This window comes from Thamnophis elegans, chromosome 7, assembly GCF_009769535.1.
Source record: "Thamnophis elegans isolate rThaEle1 chromosome 7, rThaEle1.pri, whole genome shotgun sequence".
NCBI classification, from domain to species: domain Eukaryota; kingdom Metazoa; phylum Chordata; class Lepidosauria; order Squamata; family Colubridae; genus Thamnophis; species Thamnophis elegans.
The window spans coordinates 33,223,123-33,246,618 of NC_045547.1; the positions used below are offsets into that span (position 1 = coordinate 33,223,123).

The 23,496-nt window shown below is 40.3% G+C and overlaps 1 protein-coding gene across 1 annotated transcript; it reads right to left on the reverse strand.

Moving 5' to 3' along the window:
- Positions 1 to 180: 180 nt before the first annotated feature.
- Positions 181 to 22,024, reverse strand: SHISA8 (shisa family member 8). Its single transcript, XM_032221151.1, has 5 exons — positions 21,916 to 22,024; positions 21,029 to 21,611; positions 2,968 to 3,095; positions 1,572 to 1,721; positions 181 to 542 (listed from the first exon to the last, which is right to left on the reverse strand). The coding sequence occupies exons 1-5, from the start codon at positions 22,022 to 22,024 to the stop codon at positions 181 to 183; spliced, it is 1,332 nt and encodes a 443-aa protein (XP_032077042.1).
- Positions 22,025 to 23,496: the final 1,472 nt, after the last annotated feature.

Here is a 23,496-nt window from a genome sequence, read left to right on the forward strand (position 1 = left end):
TGTTACAATTGTAGATGATCATCAGCTCTGGCAAGCACTCTAGTTTTCTCTGCATCTTCTATGTTTCCTTCCAGAATCTAGCAGTGACACTTGAGTGAAGCAACTTTATTCCAAGCTGTCAGGCCCCACTTCACCAATTGCTTCAAAGGGAAGAATATAGGAATGAACAATAAATCCATTCTAGACAGTGACCTCAGTCTTGCTATTAGTGGAAAAAAGCCGTTGTTGCTGCACATAATGAGTGGGGGTTTGGCTGAAGACCTCAGGCAGCTTCTCAATACTGAACTGACGCTTGGTGGCATAAGCTTGTCGTCGAAATTCAGGGTGGCCGTGATCCCAGCCCCCTTTGAAGACAGGGCTGCCTGCATTGGTTTTCATCACTTTAGTTTTCTGTCCTGGTGTCCCCAAGCCAATGAGAGCAGTGCCTTCTGGGAAAGGTGGGAGATCATTTCGATGAAGTGTTAGGGGAGAAAATGACAAGGTGCCTGATGATGGCATCTCCACCATGGGAAACCTCTTGTAGAATTCTTCTGGGGCACTTTCTATAGGGGAATATATGGGTGTGTGGAGGGGAGGGAATGAAAAGCAATTATTAATTTGATAGAGACTTTAGTAGCTTTCCTGATGGCTACCCTCCCTAGCATCTCTACTCTTTTTTTTTTGTTTGCCTCTCTTGTTAGTGTCAGAAGAGGGTTAAGACTGTTATAATTAATTTAACCAATAATTAAGTCTTTCAACTTATTTCCAGAAATATGACAGCAGATACAGCTTGAGCTATTCATGGCAGGCATGCTGCAGCTTAGCCACTCATTCCTTAATATGTGTAAAACTTACCCAAAGAGGGAGGGGAAAACCCACATGTACAGGTGCATAATGCAGTGATTAATATGTGTTAAAGAGCAGCTAATAAACATTAAAGTATAATTGGGAACACCTCTTAGTCATTTCCTGGGTATTAAAAACACCCCCACTCCAGTAAGATTTAAGAGGCAGATACTCTTTGCCCTGTTCAAGCCTTTTTCATGTCTCTAAAATTGTTACATTTTTAGTTCTAGTTGTTTTTCCCCCTTCCCCTGTAATCAGGGTTGTCTATTCCTTCCCACCTCATCTAATCCTCTCTGACATTAGTGAAATTCAGAAGCTAAAACCCAGCAGAGTAGAATGTCAACAACAACAAGGTGATGTCATCTGGTGCACTACAATGGGGGTGAGCAAGCATAAAAACAGGGAGCTTCAGCCCAAACACTAAGGCAATGTTCCAATTCTCACTGCATTTGTCCAAATATTCCAATAGCAATAGCACTTAGATTTATATACCACCTCATAATGCTTTACAGCCCTCTCTAAGTGGTTTACAGAATCAGCATATTGCCCCCAACAATCTGGGTCCTCATTTTACCAACCTCGGAGGATGGAAGGCTGAATCAACCTTGAGCCCATGAGAATTGAACTGCTGGCAGCAGCAGCCAGCAATCAGCCGAAGTAGCCTGCAGTACTGCATTCTGACCACTATGCCACCATGGTTCTTGTCAATACTATGTCAATGAGCATGCAAATACAATGGCACCTACCTACAGCCTTGAGAGTGGCATATTTGGCATAATCTGAAGCCTGGTTAGGCAAAACACTTGTCATTTGCAACTGATTGTTATGTGAGTGTGACAGCCCAATCTGTGAGACTGTGGACGAGTTGATCACAGCATTGTTCAGGTGTTTCTGATCTGAAGGCAAAAAAGGATGGCAAGTGTAAATTTAAATAGCCCACCTTAAGTAACTTTACATTACATTTGCCAGCGCCTCAAACAAGTAACACACATTGGTACTTCTTAAGTTTTGCCATAGTCAGAGTTGATGGGCATGGGGCAGTGGAAGGAAATCAGAAATTGGCATTTAAATACCATGGGCAAATGAGAAAGGAAGAGACAGCTCTGCCCAACAGCAAACTGACTTAACAATAGTAAGATGGCCAAAGAAATAGTAGCATACCACCCCTTTTATATAGTGTAAATAAGAAGACATTTATTTGCAAGATAGAAATTTTAAGCATGTATTATTTGGACAGATTGAATCTTTTGACTAGAATCTGTTTCATACTGGTAGAAAGAATCATCTACTGATGCATGGAGACTGACTTAGATACCTACTCTCATGATAATAGCCTGCATTGCCAAAAAAAGACCCATATTCTACTGCTCCAGAACATCAGAATGGAATGATTTAAGGGACAGAACTACCGCCAAATCTTCCCTCACAACACACCTTGATAAGTATTTCTAAAGTTTACTTATTTACTTGTGGATATGCCAACCACAGCAAGAAGGCCAACAGTACAACAAATGTATTATAGATGAACTATAAAAGCTTAAGCCACTAGTTTTGATATGTTTAAATGGCTCTTTCCAGAATTCAAAATCAGAGTGGCTTTGTTGTCTGGATGTTATAATGTAAACATAACCAGAGCCTGCCAGGTTGGAAAAAGTTGTCATGTATTAATTAAATAAAAACAGTTAAAGTTCCACAAAGTTCCATTTACCAACTTGGTATAGTGAGAAGGAAGGAAGGGAGAGCATGGTAAAAGCATAGGGATGGCATTCCCTTTTCAGGCTACCTATTATCTAGAAGCGATATAGTTATTGATGTGTGGCAGAGGTGGTATTCAGCAGGTTCTGACCAGTTCTTGTCAACCGGTAGCAGAAACTTTGAGTAGGTCGGAGAACCAGTAAATACCACCTCTGACTGGTCCCGTCCCATCTATTCTCTGCCTCCTGAATCCCAGCTGATCGGGAGGAAATGGGGATTTTGCAGTAACGTTCCCCTGGAGTGGGGTGGGGGGTGGAGATTTTACAGTACCCTCCCCCTACCATGCCCACCAAGCCACACCCACAGAACTGGTAGTAATTTTTTTGAATCCCACCACTGATGTGTGCATATGTGACTGCATGGAGGTGAGGAAGCCGATTATCTTACCTTTGTTACTTGAGGGAGATCCCCGAGAAAGGCTATCACCAATCTGGACCTGCACACTGCTGATATGGCCATCAGGCAAGTGATCAGATGAGCTATGTCCAGGTTGCTTTAGAAGATCTGTGAGTGTTCTAGAAAAGATGGATGAAGAAGTTAATTGCCAACCGTCTCATGAAAAGATTCTCGCTTATTGGTATCCACTTTTTGTACCATTGTTTAATTGTATCACCAGCTGCACTTGCTGCTCATTTGCTTACTTGGGCACCCAGGAAATACTTCTTATGGATGGTATATTTGCTTAGAACTTGAAACATTGGAAGTATTCTCGGAGGCTTCTAAGCAGAACCTGGACAACTACCTATCAGGGTGTTGCAAAGCAGACTCCCTACATGGACAGACAAGCTTATTTCAATTTATGCATTGGTTTTCCTTTAGGGAGCTCAAAAGGAAAAAAAAAAACATCATTTTTATCTTGACAATAATGAGGTTGTGAAATAGCCTGGGATGATAATTGCTGAGTGCTGCTGAAGGATTACCCTTATCAGAAAGGATGGGAGGAGAAAGGCTCCAAGGAAAAGCAGCTGTCTCTTAGGACACTTGGCTGTTGAAAGTGGTTAACAGTAGATGGAATATATAAACAGAATAGATTCAATTGTCTTATTAAAAGAATTATAGAAAGGGACATTCCAGACGATCATTTTTTATTCAAACATTTGGTTTCCATTACAGCTACACATTTATTCTTTTCCCCAAATGTTGGTCTTAGATGAATGAAAACCAATACAAAATCACATGCATGAACTTTGTTTGAATTTCTTATTAGAAACAAATGCATTGAGGGCCATCTCACTGCCAAGGCCCAGCCATATGATTTTCCTTTTCCAAGATTTTCCTTTGTGAGAACATGAAAAAAATACTGTAGGTGGCCTACAAAATTCCAGTTGATCACTAGGTGACTGCAAAGAGATTTAGGAAATGTTTCCTGGCTTCCTGTTACCGGGTAGTTGTGCGGCTTTTGAAATCTATATACTGTATGGCCTGCATAATTTCCCTTTGGCTAGAGAGGAGGGATCCACTTCCCATTTTAAAAGATAATAATAATTTACTTATAAAGAATTAACTTTGGAACCAAGAGGCATCTCTTAGAACACCTTGCTGATAACTGGCTGCGAAAGGAGATTGACTGTGTCAGGAAGCTAAGAGAAGGGATTGGAAGATATGAACCGGAATATATGCTTCACCACAACACAATAGCCATAAATCGTGTGATAGTCCTAGATCTTCCCAGTCACAACCCAATATATTACACAATTTAGTCTACCTTCTACTCAGTTAGATTCACACAACGAACAAAGGTTTAATAGCAACCACAGTTGACTGGGTTCATACAATATAAAGGTAAAGATAAAGGTTTTCCCTTGCACGTAGGTGCTACTTGTTCCCGACTCTAGGGGTCGGTGCTCATCTGTTTCAAAGCTGAAGAGCCAGCGTTGTCTGAAAACATCTCTGTGGTCATGTGGCTGGCGCCGAAGGCGCACAGAATCCTGTCATACAATATACTGAGCTATAAATCTTGCTTTACAAACATTAAACATTATGGCTGCTTCAAATATGGCTTAACCCAATTTAAACCAACCATGTTAAAATGATTGCTGTTGAACAATGCTATTCTTTTGTCAGATGAAGTCCAGCACAAGTGCTGCATAATTTTCAGGGGCACTTAGGAAATGAGCTGCAGAACAACCTCCCAAGAAAATGATGACAATTTGCAAGAGATGGTTTGAAAGGAATAAGATAAACTATTTAGAGGAAAATTCTACATTTGAAAGATACCAAATTGTCTTAAAAGGATCTGTCCTGGATTCTCATTTTTCATTCCCTTCTATGACTTTATGTTTTAAATAGGTGCTAATTTATACTTACTGGGAGTTGAACTCGACTTGAGAGATTATTTACCTAATTTCAATCAATTTTTGTAGAGTGTTAGGCTACAAGTGGAAGTACAAAAGTTCAAACCACTCTCCTGCCCTGAAGTCACTAACGTTTGCCCTCCCTCTTTCCTCTAACATTGTTGGGAGCAAACACGAGAGTCTGTACATTTCAGGAACAACCAAGCAAGTGGCATAAATGTAATAAACAATATTAAATTGAATCACTCTGTGACTCACCTTCATGCTTTCAAGTGGCAAGGACCTTTGTTCCTGTGATAAATAAGTATTGTTTATTTCACAGTGGGGGAAGATCTGACTGTTTGTATCCTGGCAACATTTAAAAATTCCTAAAATTTCCCCAAAATAAAATCTTAGGGATCATAGGGGGCATTTTCTCCATTCTTGGTTCAAGATAGGGTATTTGCAGCTGCAGCATCCCCAATGGATGTCCACCCAACCTCTAGAAATACCATGAGACCATTTCTTATCTTCTCAAAACCATCTGTACTTCTGGCTTTTTGGTAACCTTAGCTTGTCACTAACCATGGGCCAGGCAAGAATTGATTGTATTTGGCGAACACATTTATTCTGACTTTTGAATTGACCCATTTTCTGCTTTCATAGAGTACTGAACTATAAACAAAATAAATGGCTTGGGCTTGTTAAGCCATATAAACCAACCAATCCCTTAAGGTTAAAACCAACCAACTTTACCATTCTGTAAACTATGCATTTAACTGTCCTAGTTCAAATATTTGCACAAACAGATCTTGAGACAAAATTAATATGTCCATATTGCATTTGCTAATGCAAATGGATCATTCTCGTGCAGATAAAGGAGACCAATGCAACAAGCCCACTTCCTCACTGTCAAATTGATTCCTGTGGATTCCCTGCACACTAAATACACAATGGTTTTTTTAATAGCAGCAGACCTCATAGTATCTGTCTAATGAATTGAAAATAGCTGTCTCTTATTTACTGCAGGAATGTGTTCTGAAGTACACTGTGACTCCCCTAATATAAGGTGACCAGACGTCCTGCTTTTGGTGGGACAGTCCCGATTTTTTAACAATTTGTTCTGCGGCGTTTTAAAAAAGAAAATCAAGAAACACCCCCCCCCCGCCCCGGTCAATGGTGTCCCGCTTTACCAATGTTAAAATCTGGTCACCTTACCCTAATAGCACATGTGTTTTTTAGAAGTCTGTACAGTATTATTTTTTTCCTAAGAAATAGTTACAGTGGTCATACAAATATTCATCAAAGAATTCATAAAAAGGTGGCACAGACATACAAGCGGTATTAGATTTACAGACCTGCTTAGGAATAACAAGCAATATTTATACAAAGCATCCTCACACGATGCTTCTGTACTTGTGCAGAAGTGTCCGGGAGAGTGAGTGGAGCCTCCCGCCACAGCCACTACCAGTTTGCCTGATCCAGGGCAAACTGGCAGAAACCCACCTCTGGTACTGACTAAACAATGTATTTATGAGCTCCCCAAAAATGACTCACTGCCAAACTGCCACGAACAATTCTTCCAACCAGAAGGTAATAAAGGAGAATATTTGTAGCTGAGGGATGAAATGAGGGGTCCTTAGTGCTTTCTGAGCTTGGTAGTTTTCTTGCAGACATTTTATTATCCAAAGTAGGCAATATCATCTGTGCCAGTGACAATGGCGCTGGTGTTGGCATCCTTGGGTTGTCTAATAAGTTTGTGAAAACAGACAGTACATGAATTTAAAAAAAAGCCCAATGGCAAAACTGTTGTTACAAACTATATAAATGATGCAGGCAAAAGAAGGGACCAGGGTGTTAAGGTGCAAAGTAAAATAGCTAAGGGAAACCAAGGAATCACTCAATTAATCCCTCGGAGTGTGTAACCTTCCCCTGTTTCAGGGAAAATAGTTTTTATATCAGCCATTCCCGCTTAGTATATTTTCTTGATAGTCAGGCAGTGGTTTTCTTTTTTGGGTGTGCGCACACACATTGCCTCGTCTTCTTATTTATTTAAATATATTTTTTCCTGCACAGCCACATATATGTGATGCATCTATGCAGGTATTGAAAGAGGAAATCTATTTCTTCCGGAGAAAAATAAAGCTCTCTGGGTCGCAGGGCAACTTTCTCAGGTGGGAGATCTTAGACCTCATTTCAAAAGCTTTTATACCTGGAGCATGGTGATAAAAGCCAGCCTCAAAGAAGAACAGCAATGGCAGCACTCAAGGGCTGTCTCTGGGTGGAAAAGAGGTGCTGACAGAACTGTCACTTCTGTGGTCAGCAGTTTGAGACACCAAGAATCTAGATGACCACCGGAGTTTTCTACAGATCTTTACTATTCTAGCGGTTGCTTTTCACAGTATATGTTGAGGCTGCTACACTTGCCTGCAGCCCTCTGGGCAGCCCCCACCCACCAACCCTCATCACATTGTCCTAGGCAAGAGCCTTTGTTCCTGGATGGGTCCCAGTGAGCCATAATGAGCTGATGATGACCATACAGGTAGTCCTCAATTTATAAAAGTTCATTTAGTGACTATTCACAGTTACAATGACACTGAAAAAAGTGACTTATGCTTTTCATACTTATGACCATTGCAACATTCCCATGATCATCATCTTCTTCCTAGCGTATTCTCGCTAGTGCAGATTTTTTGAATAATTGAACACCACTTTGCATGGTCAGCTGCGTTTCCAGGGTTTTGCGTTTTGGACGCCTGCGAGGTTGCCGACCATTGACTTTTAGTTGGTAGGAAGTCTGGAAGGTGCTGTTCTCAGGATGTCCATACCAGTGGAGCCGGATTTCTCTCGTCTTCTCTATAATTGGTGCCACACCAAAATGTTGTCAAATGGTGTCATTTGTGTTGTGGTCAAGAAGGGAGATGGCGGATATCCAATGGAGCATTCGCATTTCCATGGCATGGAGATAGCTTTTGGTCCCTGTTGTTGCTGCCCAGCATTCAGTGCCATACAGTGCAACAGGGCGGATGGTTGTCTTGTTGGTTGTCTCAACATCCCCATGATCATGTGATCAAAATTAAGACACTTGGCAACTGACTCATATTTATGACAGTTAAAATGTCCCAGGGTTATGTGATCACCTTTTCAGACCTTCTAACAAGCAAAGTCAATGGGGAAGCAAGATTCACTTAACAACTGCATTACTAATTTAACAACTGCAGTGATTCACTTAGCAACTGTGGTAAAATGGGGCAAAATTGACCACAAATGTTTCACTTAGCAACAGAATTTTGAGCTCAATTGTGGTTGTAAGTCAAGGACTACCCATATTTGTGTCCCTCCCCCAAGACTGAAGGCATAGTTGACCCCCAAGGTAGCTGCAATACCTGCCTAGACTTTCTTAGTGTCACTGCTCTCTGCTGAGCTAAGCTGCAAAGTTGATGTGAAAAACACCATGGCTGTCTGGTACGAAACAAGCCCTGGCTGCTGGACCTGTATTGCTTGTCTTTCTCTTGTGACCCATGGGAGTTGAGGAGGAAGCTGCTTCTTCTTCTTCTTTTTCTTCTTTTTCTTCTTTTTCTTTCTTTTTCTTCTTTTTCTTCTTTTCTTCTTCTTCTTCTTCTTCTTCTTCTTCTTCTTCTCTTCTTCTTCTTCTTCTTCTTCTCTTCTCCTTCTCCTTCTCCTTCTCCTTCTCCTTCTCCTTCTCCTCCTCCTCCTCCTCCTCCTCCTCCTCCTCCTCCTCCTCCTCCTCCTCCTCCTCCTCCTCCTCCTTCTTCCAGTTTCTCCTGGAAGAAGACTCATCAATTGGCAAAGGTTTTAATGCTAGGGCATTTGTTGTGCTAAGCTTAGACCTAAAAGGCATTCCTATTTTAATGAGGCTTGTTTATCTCTTGAATTTGTGGACTGATCTAAACTGGCATAAGGGAGGAAAAAATTGTATCGTCTCTGTCTAGTTCAGAAATAAAGCTAGAAGAAATTCTGTGGTGATAATAAACTGTCCATCAAAAAAAAAAAAACAGTAAATATCTAACAGCAGAAGATGACATTGCCTTCAGCAGGTCTTCCCTCCCTGCATGGTTAGAGCTGAAACTGGTCACAGACCTCTCATGAATCACTGCCAGATGAGTGAAGGGCTGTTGGCAAGCAAGGGTACAATGAAGGGCATAATCAGTACTGGCACAGAGAAGCAGTTCACTGATGAGGGCTTCACACTGACTTTTGAATTATTAGGTTGGGAAAGTGCTCTGCTAGGATTGAGGAGAAGAAACCAGAAAAATATCAATGAATTCAGAGGCATGAGTCACATTTAAAAGTCAACAGAATTTAATAAGTAGCATTCAGAATAATATTTCATATTTTATGTGCTATTTTTCTAGTCTTTTCACATTAATAAATTATAGTAGAATCCATTCCTTGTTATGCTGATAAAAATTCCTGCCAGTTAATAACATATTCTCCTGACCCTCATTGCTGTCATACAAAATGTATTGTCCTACGTGACTGAATGGGTAAATATTTTAATGGCAGTCATTGGCTATTCATTAACCAATAGTATCTCTATCTTAACCTCCTTCCAGGCATGTGCTCATGAAAATGTATTCTGACCACAAGAATTTACCACTGACAATCAAGGTTAGTCTGTTCAACTGAAACAGAGAGGGAAGTGACACAAATAACACACTAAGGAAATGGCATGGACAATTCAGAGAACATCAGAAAGTGGTTAAATTATGCCTAAAACATGGCTGGAGATGAGACATAATGACCATAATGAATCATGGCAATAGGATGCTGCATAACATTCCAGTTGCTAAACCATACCAGTAATGCTGTGACGAGCTAATGAATTAAGGGTCATTCAGCGTTCATTAAGCTAATTATATCAATGTCTTAAAAGCTCATTTGGATTAACTGCAAAAACATTTGCTTCATCATTTGCCCATTATTTCTGATTACTTGAGATCACACACATGAGAGAAATGGAAGAGGTGCTAGGAATTCTGAAGCAAGACTATCAAGCAAGAGATGCTCTTGGTAGAGGAAGAAAAATGTGACAGGAAAATGTAAAATGAGTAGGAACCTAATATCAGAACAACTGATTTAATTTGATGACTGGAAGAAGATCATAACGAGTCCTGAATTAGTAAACTGGTATCTTTAGCATCTACTCCACATGGAGACTCCTGGGAAGGGGGTGGTGGGGTGGCAGTGATGGGGTGTGGGGGCCGGGGCTAGTCAGGGGTGGGATTTGGAGGTTCTCCAAACTGGCCGTAACGTTACCTTTGGGTTCTCCCAAACCCGGATGAAGCCATTGCAGCCCACCCTTGGAAGGATCTTGACAGACTTGAACATTGGGTTTTATTCAACAAAATTCAATTCAATAGTAAGAAAAGTAAAGTCTTACACTTAAGTTCAAGAAAAACCAAATACACAGGTATAGAAGATGGTACTTGTCTCAGCAGCAGTAACTGAGAAAGGGATCTAGATGTCCTAGTGGACAACCACTTAGTATGAGCCAGCAGTGTGATACAGCTACCAAAAAACCCAATGCAGTCCTAGGCTGCATCAAAAGAGAGATAGTATAAAGATCATTGAAGTGTTAGTACCACTTTCTACTATTCTGGTAAGACTTGGAATCCAGTCTGGTCACACACAAAAATATAAAAATGCTGAGACTTTAGAAAGTGTGCAGACAAGAGCATTGCTTCATCCATTAAATCTTCAGTACTTGAAGTGAGACTCTTCCCAGAATCATCAAATTCACTTCCAGTGGTTGCATATATTAGCAGCTGTGGTTTATATATAGCCTTCCTCCTGTCAGACGGATACGTGCACACCTGCCTTTTGCAGAACAATGCCACACACTATTCCTGATCCAATGTAATTTTAGGTAAAAGCTCTATCTGGAAAACAAACACAAGGACATAACATAAACTGCAATATTAAGAACCCAATAGAAGCCTGGTAAGTTTTATCAATGTGTGCTACAGTTTCAGGGTTGTTTAATCAAACCCTGGAAAAAAGGGAAAACCTGGCCGTGGTCACTTTCCGTCATTGCATTGCCCACTGTGACCTTTCTTTTCCTGAAAAGTTAAGCAGAGTTTTGCTTATTAAAAGATTGCAAGTAATGACTTCTTCTTTCATAGGAAAGAAGTGGATTAATAGACTACATTTCCCATCAGAATTAGAGAACCTAATCCCTTATGTTGTTGTTGAATTCCAAATCTCATCTTTCCTGGATAACAGCACAGTATAATGAGAACTGAAGCCCAGCTACAGTTAGAGCAGTGATGGCAGTAATTTGTTGTCATGTGCCGAAAGTGCAGGCATGGGATAGTGAGCACGGCCTCACCCATAATGCAATGCATGTGGGGGGGTGTGCCCTTGCACCCCTGTGCATGCGTGTGCAACCTGATCCGTGCATACGTGTGCAATGATCCCGTGCTCCCCCTGCCCCTGTGCCCTGACCCCCCCATGCTCCCCCTCCCCTCCGCATGCACATGCCACTCCACACCCCATTTGGGGCCTAATAGGCCTTCCTGCAGCCTCCTGATAGCAAAAATGTCCAGTGGGGTGGCCCGCACTGCCCCTGCACATGCATGTGTAACCCCGCGTATGTGTGCATGCCTCCCGCATCTGCCCATTCCCCCACACCTGCAGAGGAGAGACCTGAAAATCAGCTGGCTGGAGGGAGACTCATGCGTAGCGGAGCCAAGCTCGGGCAATGGCTCGCGTGCTCACAGAGGGCTCTGCATGCCACCTGTGGCATTTGTGGCATAGGTTCACCATCATGGAGCTAGAGGGCCATTGATTCTTGATCCTGTGCTTTTAGGGAAAAGTTTTAATGGGAACCCAATCCACATTCTCTACATGTGTCTAAAGCACTGGATCAAAGGACTTTCCTTTGTCTGTCTATTCCTATGTTTTCTGAATCCACTCTTTTCCAGTTGGACAGGAAACTTATTATGTTCACTTTATTTCACAGCATTCCCTAAATGTGATGCCTCTCTAACAATATAGCACCTTGCATTGAATTTCTTTGAGGAGAGATAGAGACATCATGTCACTACCAACCAATCAAGCCATTTCCTAGGGCAACTATGCAGCACTGCCAAGTTCTAGCTAAAGATAATATTAAGACAAATATAAAAATACAGGAAAAGTAATGTAATGTAAAAATATCAAAAGGTGTTCGAGAATAAATAAATAAAATATGCAAAGTGATACAGCATATTTAGAAGTGTATTTTCAGAATATATATTCAAATATTAATTTATATCATTTTAAAAAAAATTGAAAACAACATTAAGGTTTATTTATATAGTTACTTCTCTTGTTGCATGGTGTTTATTTTCACTGTTTCTATTTTATGACTTATAGGAAATGGTATTTTGAAAACACAAAAATGGCAAAACTGATTCCATTCTGAACACTGTCACTGAATTCAGTTGAATTAAATTGAACTATATTGAATACTTTATTTGGCCAAGTGTGATTAGACATACAAGGAATTTGTTTCCCGTGAAGAAGCTCTCAGGGTACATGCAAAGCAACAGAATAAAAATAATGATAATCATACTGATCACAATAATCATATAATAATACCAATAAGAGACAGGAGTAAAGAGGTTAATAAGGATAAATAATAATACTACAGCCATACTTCATGGATAATACACATAGACATTAGATATACATACTTTGAATTTTCATCAAATCAGATTTTGAAATTGTGAATGACATGCAGGGTCATAACAGGATTAGAAATTTTGGATTGGTCCACATTTTTAAGCAAATGGAACAATGTCTAACATTTACCGCATTAATTTGTAGAGAGAATATAGATATTGATTCTGCAGATCTTCAGTTTCTCAAGGAAGTTTTGTGTAACTATATATGTATTAGGAAAATATGTGTATACCATAAACCCAAAAAATAAATTCAAAATTCTTTTTTAACTGCACAAAAATTTAGAAATGTGATTAAATGATTAAATACGTAAAGAACAGAAATATATTTCCTATATCACTACTTACAAATTGCTGTTCTTCATTCATCCAGTACTACAATGTACCTTTACTCACTTTAGAAATACATGCATATTATAATCCACCCCACAGTCATACCATCTGCTTAGAGATTGGTTATCAGTCCTACTACCTTTCACTGCTGGCTTCTTGGCTTGCATTACTAGGCTATCTGGCTTGATCCCAGCTGCATCTCAGTGATCAAGTCCTTATTTAGATATTATCAGTAGCCACTGCCATTTCCATCTCTGAACAGAATAATTCCACACATTGTCTAGAGTGTACCAGTATTTAGTCCCTAACAATAACAAAAATTTAAGGATATATTTCCTTTTATCGTCAAAAGTGTACCTTAATAACCTAGTTGAAAAAATAATAATTCTGTGGTAAAATTGTTACCTGAGTTCCATATATCGACTTTTTCTGAGAAATAAGAGATTCCAAAATTCAGAGTTAGCGGATTCCTTTTATTAAAAGGTAAAGGTTTCCCTTGCACATATGTGCTACTTGCTCACAACTCTAGGGGGCGATGCTCATCTCCATTTCAAAGCCCTAGAGCCAGTGCTATCCAAAGATGTTTCTGTGGTCTTGTGGCTGGCATGACTAAATGCCAAAGGTGCACGGAACGCTGTTACCTTCCCACCAAAGATTGTTCCTATTTTTCTACTTGCATTTTTACATGCTTTCGAACTACTAGGTTGGCAGAAGCTGGGACAAATAATGGGAGCTCACTCCATTACACGGCTAGGGATTCAACCTGCTGGACTGCCAACTTTTCTGATCGATAAGCTCAGCGTCTTAGCCACTGAGCCACCGTGTCCCTTTTTCCTTTTATTAGGAGCAAACAATATTTTTTTAAAAAAATATTTATTTGTTAATTTTATTTTCTGCCTAACTCACCATGGGGCTACTCAATGCTGGAAGAGGGTATAAGACCTTTTTGAATTCCCCACAATTCTTTATCGGGTTAAGTAGTTCAAAAGCAGGCGGAATGGAAGAAATAGGATTGGGGTTTTGGGATGTTTTGGATGTTCTGAGACTAGCTGAAGTTGTACCAAAACTGGACAATGATAATTAGATGCGTAAATTGGCTTAGAAAACAACATGTGCTTGTTATTTTGCTTTCTGCTGAGTTGAATTTTGCATGAAGAAGAAGGAATTCCTGAGAATTAAGTCTACTATTAGTTGAGAATCATTATCTCTCAGTGATTATGCAAAATAGGACAGTGCAGAATTATCATTTCTGGTTCTATTGAAAATGACTCTACCTGTCACCCAGGAATTCCAAACTGTAACTCAGAAGTAGAAATCAGAAATCACTCATTATGATAGCACCATTTTCAAGGCAGGCATATAATAAGCATAACAAATGTTATTCCATTTTTGTGATGTTGCATATGGAAATGCTCCCTGACTTTCCTGGTTTGGGGTAACACATCATTTTTCTCATTATATTAACCTTCGTTAAGAAAGTTTGTTGGAGCATTAAGAATATTGGGAGCCCACACAAACATCAAGGTTAATGTAAATAAGAATATTATCTGCACCATTGGATAAAAAAAAATACAGGAATGTGTTTAGGAAGCTTTTTAACACTCGGTTCTACACTCTCTCACTCTGACATCATTCTTAGCACTTGGCTAATTCTGGGAAATGTTACCCTTAATGCATTTAAAATAAAAGTACCTGAAATAAAATAACTTGTAAAACATGCATAAATCATAATGCTGCTATTTTGATTCTTCCTTTGCCTCCTCTTGCCATCTAAACCAACTTGTCACCTGTCCTTTAAATAGATTTCATTCTGCACATATGTCACCATACAAATAAAGCACTGATGCACCTTCACCAATCAAAGCTTTCCTTGTCTGGGCAACAGAGCTTGTTGCCATTAATTCTCACAACACTATTGGCAGATTTGACAGCATTGTTTAGGCACAAGGCATTATATTTATGTATATCTTATTTTGTTTTTTTATGATGTACGACCACTTCCTACACCTTCATATTTATGTCTGCAGCAGCCTTGTTTCTGATTCAAATATCACAAGAAGCTAGAGTGTGATATATTTAGTTTTTGCTTATGTTATGCACAAACCCAGCTATCACAGGTGACTTTTGTGACTGACTTATGCTGCTTGAATGTACATGCATGCCTGCAATGCTGCTTGAATGTACATGCATGCCTGCAATTATAGCAGGCTAGATACTCCTCAGATAAACTCCTGTATCTTCACGTACAAGATGTGCCTTTATTCTTGTATCTTCACCTGATCCTAGGGAAATCCCGTTAGATGTGCTGCTATCATTTCACTTTTATTCCATACCAGATCAGCTCCTGGTCCTGCACCATTTCTCCCCCCCAAAAAAGAAATTGAACTCCTGCCCTCTATCGGCTTCTTCCATTTGTTGTAGTTTAGCAAAGTGGCCAGGACATGTTATAGGACAGTGATGACTAACCTTTTCTGGACCAAGTGCCCAGAGCGCGTGCATGCAAACGCCTGAACCCCCAAAATGCAATGTGCGCATAGCCCCCGTGCATGCGTGACAGAGACCTGAAGGTAAGCTAGCTGGCGGGAGGTGCACGCACAGCAGAGCTGAACTGGGGTGACGGCTTGTGTGTCCACAGAGAGGGCACTATGTGCCACCTCTGACATGTGTGCCATAGGTTTGCCATCACGGATATAGGATATAGGCAGGGGTGGGTTTCTCGCCCCATTCCAACCGGTTCGGTTGGAACGGGGCTGGCGGCGTCCTCGTGCACGCGCGCAGTGCACGCATGCGTATTAGCGCCTGTGCGATGCTCCAGCTGCTCCTGGAGGATCACGCAGGCGCTGTATGCATTCTGCGCATGCGTGGAAGCGCAGAACTCATCAAAACCGAGTAAGAAACGCGGGCGGGCGGGTGGATCCTTCGGCGTTCCTGGAAGTTACTTACTTCCGGGTTCGCTGACCAACCGGTTCGCGGGGACCGCCGCGAACCGCCTGAAACCCACCCCTGTATATAGGCTAAATTCCCTATCAGAATGAGAATATTGATTCTAGAAGATACAACAAGGCTTATACTATGCAGATTAAGGCAGAGTAACCAATGAGACTTGAACACAATGGGAGAAAAAGGAAATACCATGATGACTCTGGCAGGAATACACACCTGCAATACAGAACAAAGCAGAGATTGGGATATAAAAGCACAGCACAGCTGCTTCCTTCCCCTGTAAAAGCTTATATGTGACCAACTGGATAAAGTTTTCCAGAATAATGTAATTTAGGTTTTCTAACATGTTTTCAAAGTCATTCAGCAAGTGCCTTGAACCTCCTGCTGATTGGTTGAAATCATTGGCCTAAGATGGAGGACAACAGGGCTTGACATAATCCAAACCATTCAACAACACTGTGGACTGACTTACAAAGGTCTTCGTTTCTCAAGTGGACCTGATATCTGTGAACGACTACTTTCAGCATTCCTCACTCTAATACCTTCTTGATTTGGAATATTTCAGAATATCGTCAGAGACAAATTCCTTAGCAGTGTCAAATGTTAAGTATGTTTCCTACCTTTCCAGCTTCATAAACTGATCTCCCCAATATTCTATAGGTTTTAGAGTCTTATTGGTTATTATACTTTTTAAATAATTACAAATTAGCTACCAGCTAATGGGTATGTTACTACCATACAGAAATGTGTGAATAATCAATGTAGAACTGCACTTTAATAGTCTTCCTTTGCCTTGCAAAAAGTAAACAAAATAAGTTATCTACACTAGTTCTTTTATAAACAACTCCAGATAAATGAAACTATTCATTATTCCAGAATAAATGGTTTTAGAAGTGCAGTTTTTAAGCCTTTATAGACTGGGTCTAAATATTTTTGTGCATGGAATTAAATGCAAATAGTTTCCGACTTCATTTAATATGAATGATACCTAGCATAAGCTAAAAAACATAAACTATGTAGAATAAGAATCCCAATCCTTGGCACCCATTAGAATGATGGTAGTTAATTTTATTATCCCTGGATGGATGTTTAGTGTCCATGTTGGGTGAAAATGATGGGAACTGTAGCCCAATTTGCTTGGAAATTACCAAATTAGCGAAGATTAGATGCAAAGTGTGAATAAATTAAAAGATTTGGTTCTTCCTCACTCTTGCCTGGCAAAATGCAGGTAATAAAACACTAGTTTTGTCCCAGAATATTTCTCTTCATCTGCATTATCTATTTCTCCAAACTATACAAAACTCCAAGAAAGTTCAGCAATTGCTCTTTGCATCAAGGTTGACAAAATCACTTTCATTTAAATTTCTACTTTCCAGTCAGACATGGAAAAATAGCTCAGTACAGATCCCAATTTCTTTTCATATTAGAGAAACTATATCTAAAATATATGTTTTTCATTTATTATAAAAGTAGACTAAAACAGTTTTCAGATTTTGCCAAGCATAGGAAAATATGTTTCTATTTCAAGTTCTACGAGATGTTCATTCATTAATTCAAAACAAGCTGTGTTGTATCTAAATGTTGCATGAACTAATTTAGGTCATTAAAATAACACCTTTTGGCAAAAATTAAAAACACCATATCCTTCTATTTGTATGCCTTTATTTTGGAGCACAACAAAGTGTACTGGTATGTTTCGCTGGCCAGTAGTACATTAGCACTGTATCCTTAGGCACACTGATACATCTTCAGGTATTTGTCCTTATATGTCTGAAGCAGCAAAATTTGGGTAACAACCTAAAGCCATTATATTGTCCAGTTTTAATTTAGTTATGTGTCAATACAGCTATTACGGTTTGTAAATAACGATGGTACTTTGTGTCAAATTACTGTAGTTATACAAATCATTATTAAAACAAACCATGCTTTAGTTCAATGTTCATTATGCCAATTCAGTATTTCCCCCCAAACAGCTACAATTTACCTGGCAAAATATGGCCTTTTTATTCTCTCCAGAGCAACAACCCCCCTTCTTCCCCAAAGTAAAAGGAAGCCATTTCTCTACCTCGGAATCCCTAGATTATTTTGCTATCTCTTCTTCTCACACTGTAGTATCTTGCCTTCTTCTTGGGCAAGGCAAGAGGTCCAAAGCAGTCATTTGTGAGCATTGAAGGACAATTACTCAAAGAATCTAATTAAAACAAGATTCTATTTCGTCCCATTATGCATGCAAGCTCAGCCTTCTTTTAAAAATTCTGATCTACTCTGTACAGTTTTCAACACTTCAGTAACAAGATATGCCTTAAACTTTATATGTATTAAAAGCCAGGGATAGCAGAAAGTGATAAATAATATACTTGTAGATTCTGGCCTGATTTAATTCCCAAATGTCTGATAAATACAAGTGAAAATTTTCTGTTTAAATTAGGTTGTTGGAAAAAAAAGAATTCCAGGTGTGAGAGAAAAATAACTGAATAGAAAGGAAATTGGAATTGGTTGCTTTTTCTTTAAACTGGTCAGAAATTCCTAGGCTGGCCATGTGCTCAAAATCACCCTGACCTTAATTCCAAACCCACTTGCCAGCCCAAGTTATATTTTGCATATCTAAGAATTCAATTGATAGCTCTTAGGTTTCACACCACTAATGCTGCTCACCCCACAACAGAGAGACTGCTTTCAGAATTGGAACTTCTCCTGGATTAGCAAAGGCTGTCATTTGGTGTCAGCTAAAATGTCACAGGTAGTCCTTGACTTACAACCATAATTGAGCCCAAAATTTCTGTTGTTAAGTGAGAGATTTGTTAAGTGAGTTTTGCCCCCTTTTATGACCTTTCTTGCCACAGTTGTTAATTGAATCACTGCAGGCATTAAATTAGTAACCCAATTGTAAAGTGAATCTGGTTTCCCATTGACTTTGCTTGTCAGAAGGCTGCACACTGCAACCATCATAAATATGAATCAGTTGCCAAGAATCTGAATTTTGATCACAATCACATAGCCACGGGGATGCTGAAAAGACCGTAAGTGTGAACAACTTTTTTTCAGTGCTGTTATAACTTTGAATGGTCACTAAATGAACTGTAATAAGTTGAGGACCACCTGTATTTTCTTGGTGGCTATAGATCAGAGACCAGGATCATGAGATCAGGGAAGGCTTTTTAAGGGAGTTGTTTTAAGTTTGGGAATGTATAAATTTAAATGGGTTTTTTTGGGGGGTGGGGGGTCCCCTGTAAGCAAAAGGTGGATACTTTATGGAGAGAACTGCCAAATCATAGGAGAGATTCCCTCTTGAAATGTCTCAAAGTTTCCGCCAGTGTTAGGGGAAAGAAAGAAAGAAAGAAAGAAAGAAAGAGAAGAAAGGAAGGAAGGAAGGAAGGAAGAAGAAAAAGAAAGAAAGGAAGGAAGAAAGAAAGAAAGAAAGAAAAAAGAAGGAAAGAAAGAAAGAAAGAAAGAAAGAAAGAAAGAAAGAAAGAAAGAAAGAAAGAAGTTGGTGGGTGGGTTTGTGCGTGGGTGGGAGCCTGCCTTTTGATTGGCAATACATAACTAATCTCTCCGGAAACAGCTAGAGCCCTTGCCCACCTACTTGAATTTCTAAAGCAGAGCAGAAGTTACATCCTCGCCTAGAGAAGAGGGCTCCCCGCGAAAAGAGCCGGAAGGCCGGGTAAGCGCTCCCTTCGGACGAGCCCCACAGAAAAGAGCCATTGCTACCGGGGGATGCTGTGGCCCTAGAAGCGCCTACTAGGACTGCCGAGCTCTCGCCCACTCGCGGCTGCCCACCCTCTGCTTGCCAGCCACTCCGTGGGGGCAGCCGCGGGGTCAGCAGAGGCAGGCGGTGCAAGCCGTACGAGGGGCGACAGCGCGCGTGGCCCCTGGGTTCCGGGACCCCGACCGAGCTTCTCTTGCGGGGGTCAGGAAGCCTCGGGCTGTGGCCGGGGAGGAAAGAGGGGAAAAGCCGCTTACTCCATCCGGCCGCCACCACAACATTGAAAAAGGTTGCGGTGCGGTGGAGGGGCGGGTGGGCTCGCCTCCCGCTTCTCTTCCGCGCTCTAGTAGTTCATGGCGCCCGATTCCACCTACTCGACTCCCGCAACCACGGAGGGGGGGGGGAACCTCCAGAGCGGGTTGCTAGGCAGGCCGTGTTCGTGACTCGTCAGTCCGCGCGGCGTCGGAAGATGCAACTTTCCCTTAAGGGGTGGAGGACTTTTTTTTTCTCTTGTTGCGGGCGGGGGACAACCTTTTGGAGAAACTCCGGCGAGGGCTGCAACTTGGCATCATCATCATCAACAAAAACAACATCAACAAACAAGGCTTAAAGGCGAGTGAGTGGGCAGAGGGCCACACGCGTACACCCGTTTGTATGATGCAGAAAGAGAGTTTGCAGAAGCCGGAATGTAAGAGAATATAATGGGGAGTAGAGTAGAGCGAGAACCAGAGCAAGAGTCGCCCACCAACTTCCAAATAGCTGGCATCTTGTTTGACTTCTTCAATGCTAGAGGTACAAATTCTTAACCCCTGACCTTCTTCCTTCCATTATTATAAATTCCATTCATTGCACCCACTTCAGTTTCCTCTAAGGCTTTCTGGCCACGGAAAGTGCCTTTCAAACTTTCTCAGCTGCCTCCTTCAAATAAATTCAGCTTTGCTTGTACCATGTTTTGAAATGGTTCTGAAATCTACCAACAATCTGCAAGGATGTTTTTTTAGAATAACCACGTCCCTTTAAACACAGACACTGCCCCATTCAAACCTTGCTCAGTTTTCTACATTTGTTTTGTTTGCTTTAAAACTGTGTGGGGAAATACAGTGCATGTTAAAGCATTGGGATTCTCTCTTCATATACTTAATGACAGCATTAACTTTAAAGCCAATCTTGTCAATTAAGGAGTATACCTGTCCTGGTAGCACTATTCTTCAGCTCTTTTATTGTGAAACTTTTCACTCATTCCATCTATTTGCATGATCCTGTTGTTCTTTACAAGGCCCTTCTGTTAGTCTATTTTCTGAGAATTTGGACATAAACAAAAAGGTAATTGGGGACAGGGTGAAAGTGGAGAAAAATTATTGATTTTAATTCACTTTGTAAAATTTAACACCCAGAGAGTTAAAATAAAATACAGGAGGAGCATATTTGAATATCCAATGCTGTGGGGGGAAATTCCAAATAAGATAAACATAAGGAATACCGGGTGAAAATATATTATAAAGCTTTACCTGGACATGGTAATCTCAGCTTGAGGGCTCTGGGATTTCTCCAGTCCCAGTTTGGTGAAGATACCCACCAGCACCATGATGGCTACCACACCACAAATAATGTATACAATCATGTTGGTCTTGTCCTTGGTAGGATTCTGAGGAGTCTCATCCACTCGAGGTGGTGGTTGGCCTGTGTTGACCCATTCTGGTGTCTCATAATTCGAACAACCACTTTGATCAAGTTTTCCACTTGTGAATTGGCAGCAGAAGCGGTAACCACAAGTTCCACAGCAAAAATTGTAGATCCCCGAATTGCAGTTAAATGGAGGATCCCACTGGCCCATCACATCGTAATAACCAAGGCACCGCTCTCCCCCAGAGATGGACTCTGTGGGGGCTACAATGGTGTCCTCCAAGATGGGACCCGAAGTGGCATTGTCTTTGACCTCCACCTGCAGTTCTGGCTCAGGTTTCTGAGGATTAAGTGTTCCAGTCCAAACTTGTCCTGGGTCCATAAGAACTAAGCAATAGAATCCAAAAATACACCTTTCCATCTGTATGCCACTCCAGCTCCTACTAAAATGGCTTTCTCTATCCAAGACTAACTTACACAATAGAGGAGACCTTGTTTTATTTAGCAATGCAAGAAAGAGGATTTTTTAAAGAAATTCCACTCAAAAATGGAAAGATAATAATTTCTTTGTAAATCACTTCTAGTGGAGAAGAGATAGATCAACCTCTTGTTTTTTTTTTCTCCAAAGCAAATGGCACAATCAAAATAAATCCTCTAGTCCGAGAAAAAAGAAAAAAGTGGAATGGGTGGGAGTATGGTTGGAAGTTGAAAGAAAGGGATGAGAGTAGAAGAAATCAATATAATATATAGCATCATCAGAAGACAATCTCACAATTTTCTGTGCAATCCCAAGAGGTAGTAGATATGCAGTCCTCTTCTTCTTCTAGTAGCAAGTATTTGGCTTCTAATGTCATTTGAAAAGCTTTACTGAAAACCTTCATGGACTATATTCTTGTCTTGACTCGAACCAAATCCTGAAAGCAGCACTTGCCTTTCTTCTTCCTTCTGTTCCCTTTCTCTGAGACACTGTGCTTTCTGGAGGGGAAAAATTCTTTGCACTACTGAGAAGGGAGGGATTATCAAAGGGGAACGAAATAAAGAAAACAGGAGGGGTGGAGGGGGAGAGAAGGAGAGAGAGTATAGGAGGAATAAAAGCAGTTCTTCTCTTTGAAGTCAGACCCACAAGTGCCTGTTCATTTCCAAAGCAGATCAGGCAGAATCTTCAGGTTTTCATTCTCCATGTAGAATTTGGGTAAGACCCAGAAGATTGTTGCCATCAGGCCAGGTTGGATTCAAGAGGATGGCAATAGTGACAGTGCCCAATGATGCTAGTGCACAAGTGTGAAGAGCTGGTGAACAGCTGGCCAATTTCTCCTCTGCCTGCCTCTTCCAGGCAATGTACTAGTAGGGGATAAACTGTCCAGCAATTCACCAGATTAATCCTTTATAGGGGCAGAACAGGAATAGCTATGCTTAATAAAAAAACCCTCTGACATCTGTCTGGCAGCATCACTTGCTTTTTCATGTTTGAGAATAGGATTGTAAAAGTACATTTTAAAAAACTTTTCCCCCCATTTATCGATTATTGTGAAAATAAAAATCAGTTTTTGATTCTTTTTAGGACTAAAGAGTACTCAGTGTGTAGAATGTGAGAAGAATGTGTATGCATGCATGCATGCATGCATGTATGTATGTATGTATGTATGTATATATAAAGAAATATCTACAGCAATGTTTCTCAACCTTGGCAACTTTAAGAAGGGTTGACTTGAATTCTTAGAATTCCCCAGCTAGCATAGGAGTTGAAGTCCATCCATCTTGAAGTTGTCAAAGTTGAGAAATACTGATCTATGGTATAACTTTCGAGCCAACTAAAAAGGGAATAACAGAACTAGGTGCTGCAGAGTATCATCACAATCAAGGAAATAGTTTCTTCCAATTTCTTCCTTGACATTAATATATGAATTTATATACTATATTGGCCACTATCCCAGCACTTGGAGCAATATAAAAGCAGGCTTCTGAAGCCACAGGAGAATCACATAGTTTGCCAGATACTGCAATGTATTTTGAGAACACTTTTATCCCTGGATAACAATAAAAAAGGATAACCTGGTCTTTATTATTTTCTCTCTGCAGAATATTGTTTTCAGGATATCAGGAGGAAAAATCCCAAGTCAAATGTAAATTTAAAAAAATGAGTAGAATTTTCTATTTTGATCTTTATTCCAGCAAGGCTCAAACAGAATTTTAGAATGGAAGATTGGTCAGAATAGTCATAACTGATTGAAGGATAATTCAGTTTAGGGAAAATGAATATATTAAACATTTATCAACTTATTAATTTACATACATTTTCATTGAAAAAGAATTTCATATAGAATTAAAACTACAAAAACGTAAAAATAAAATT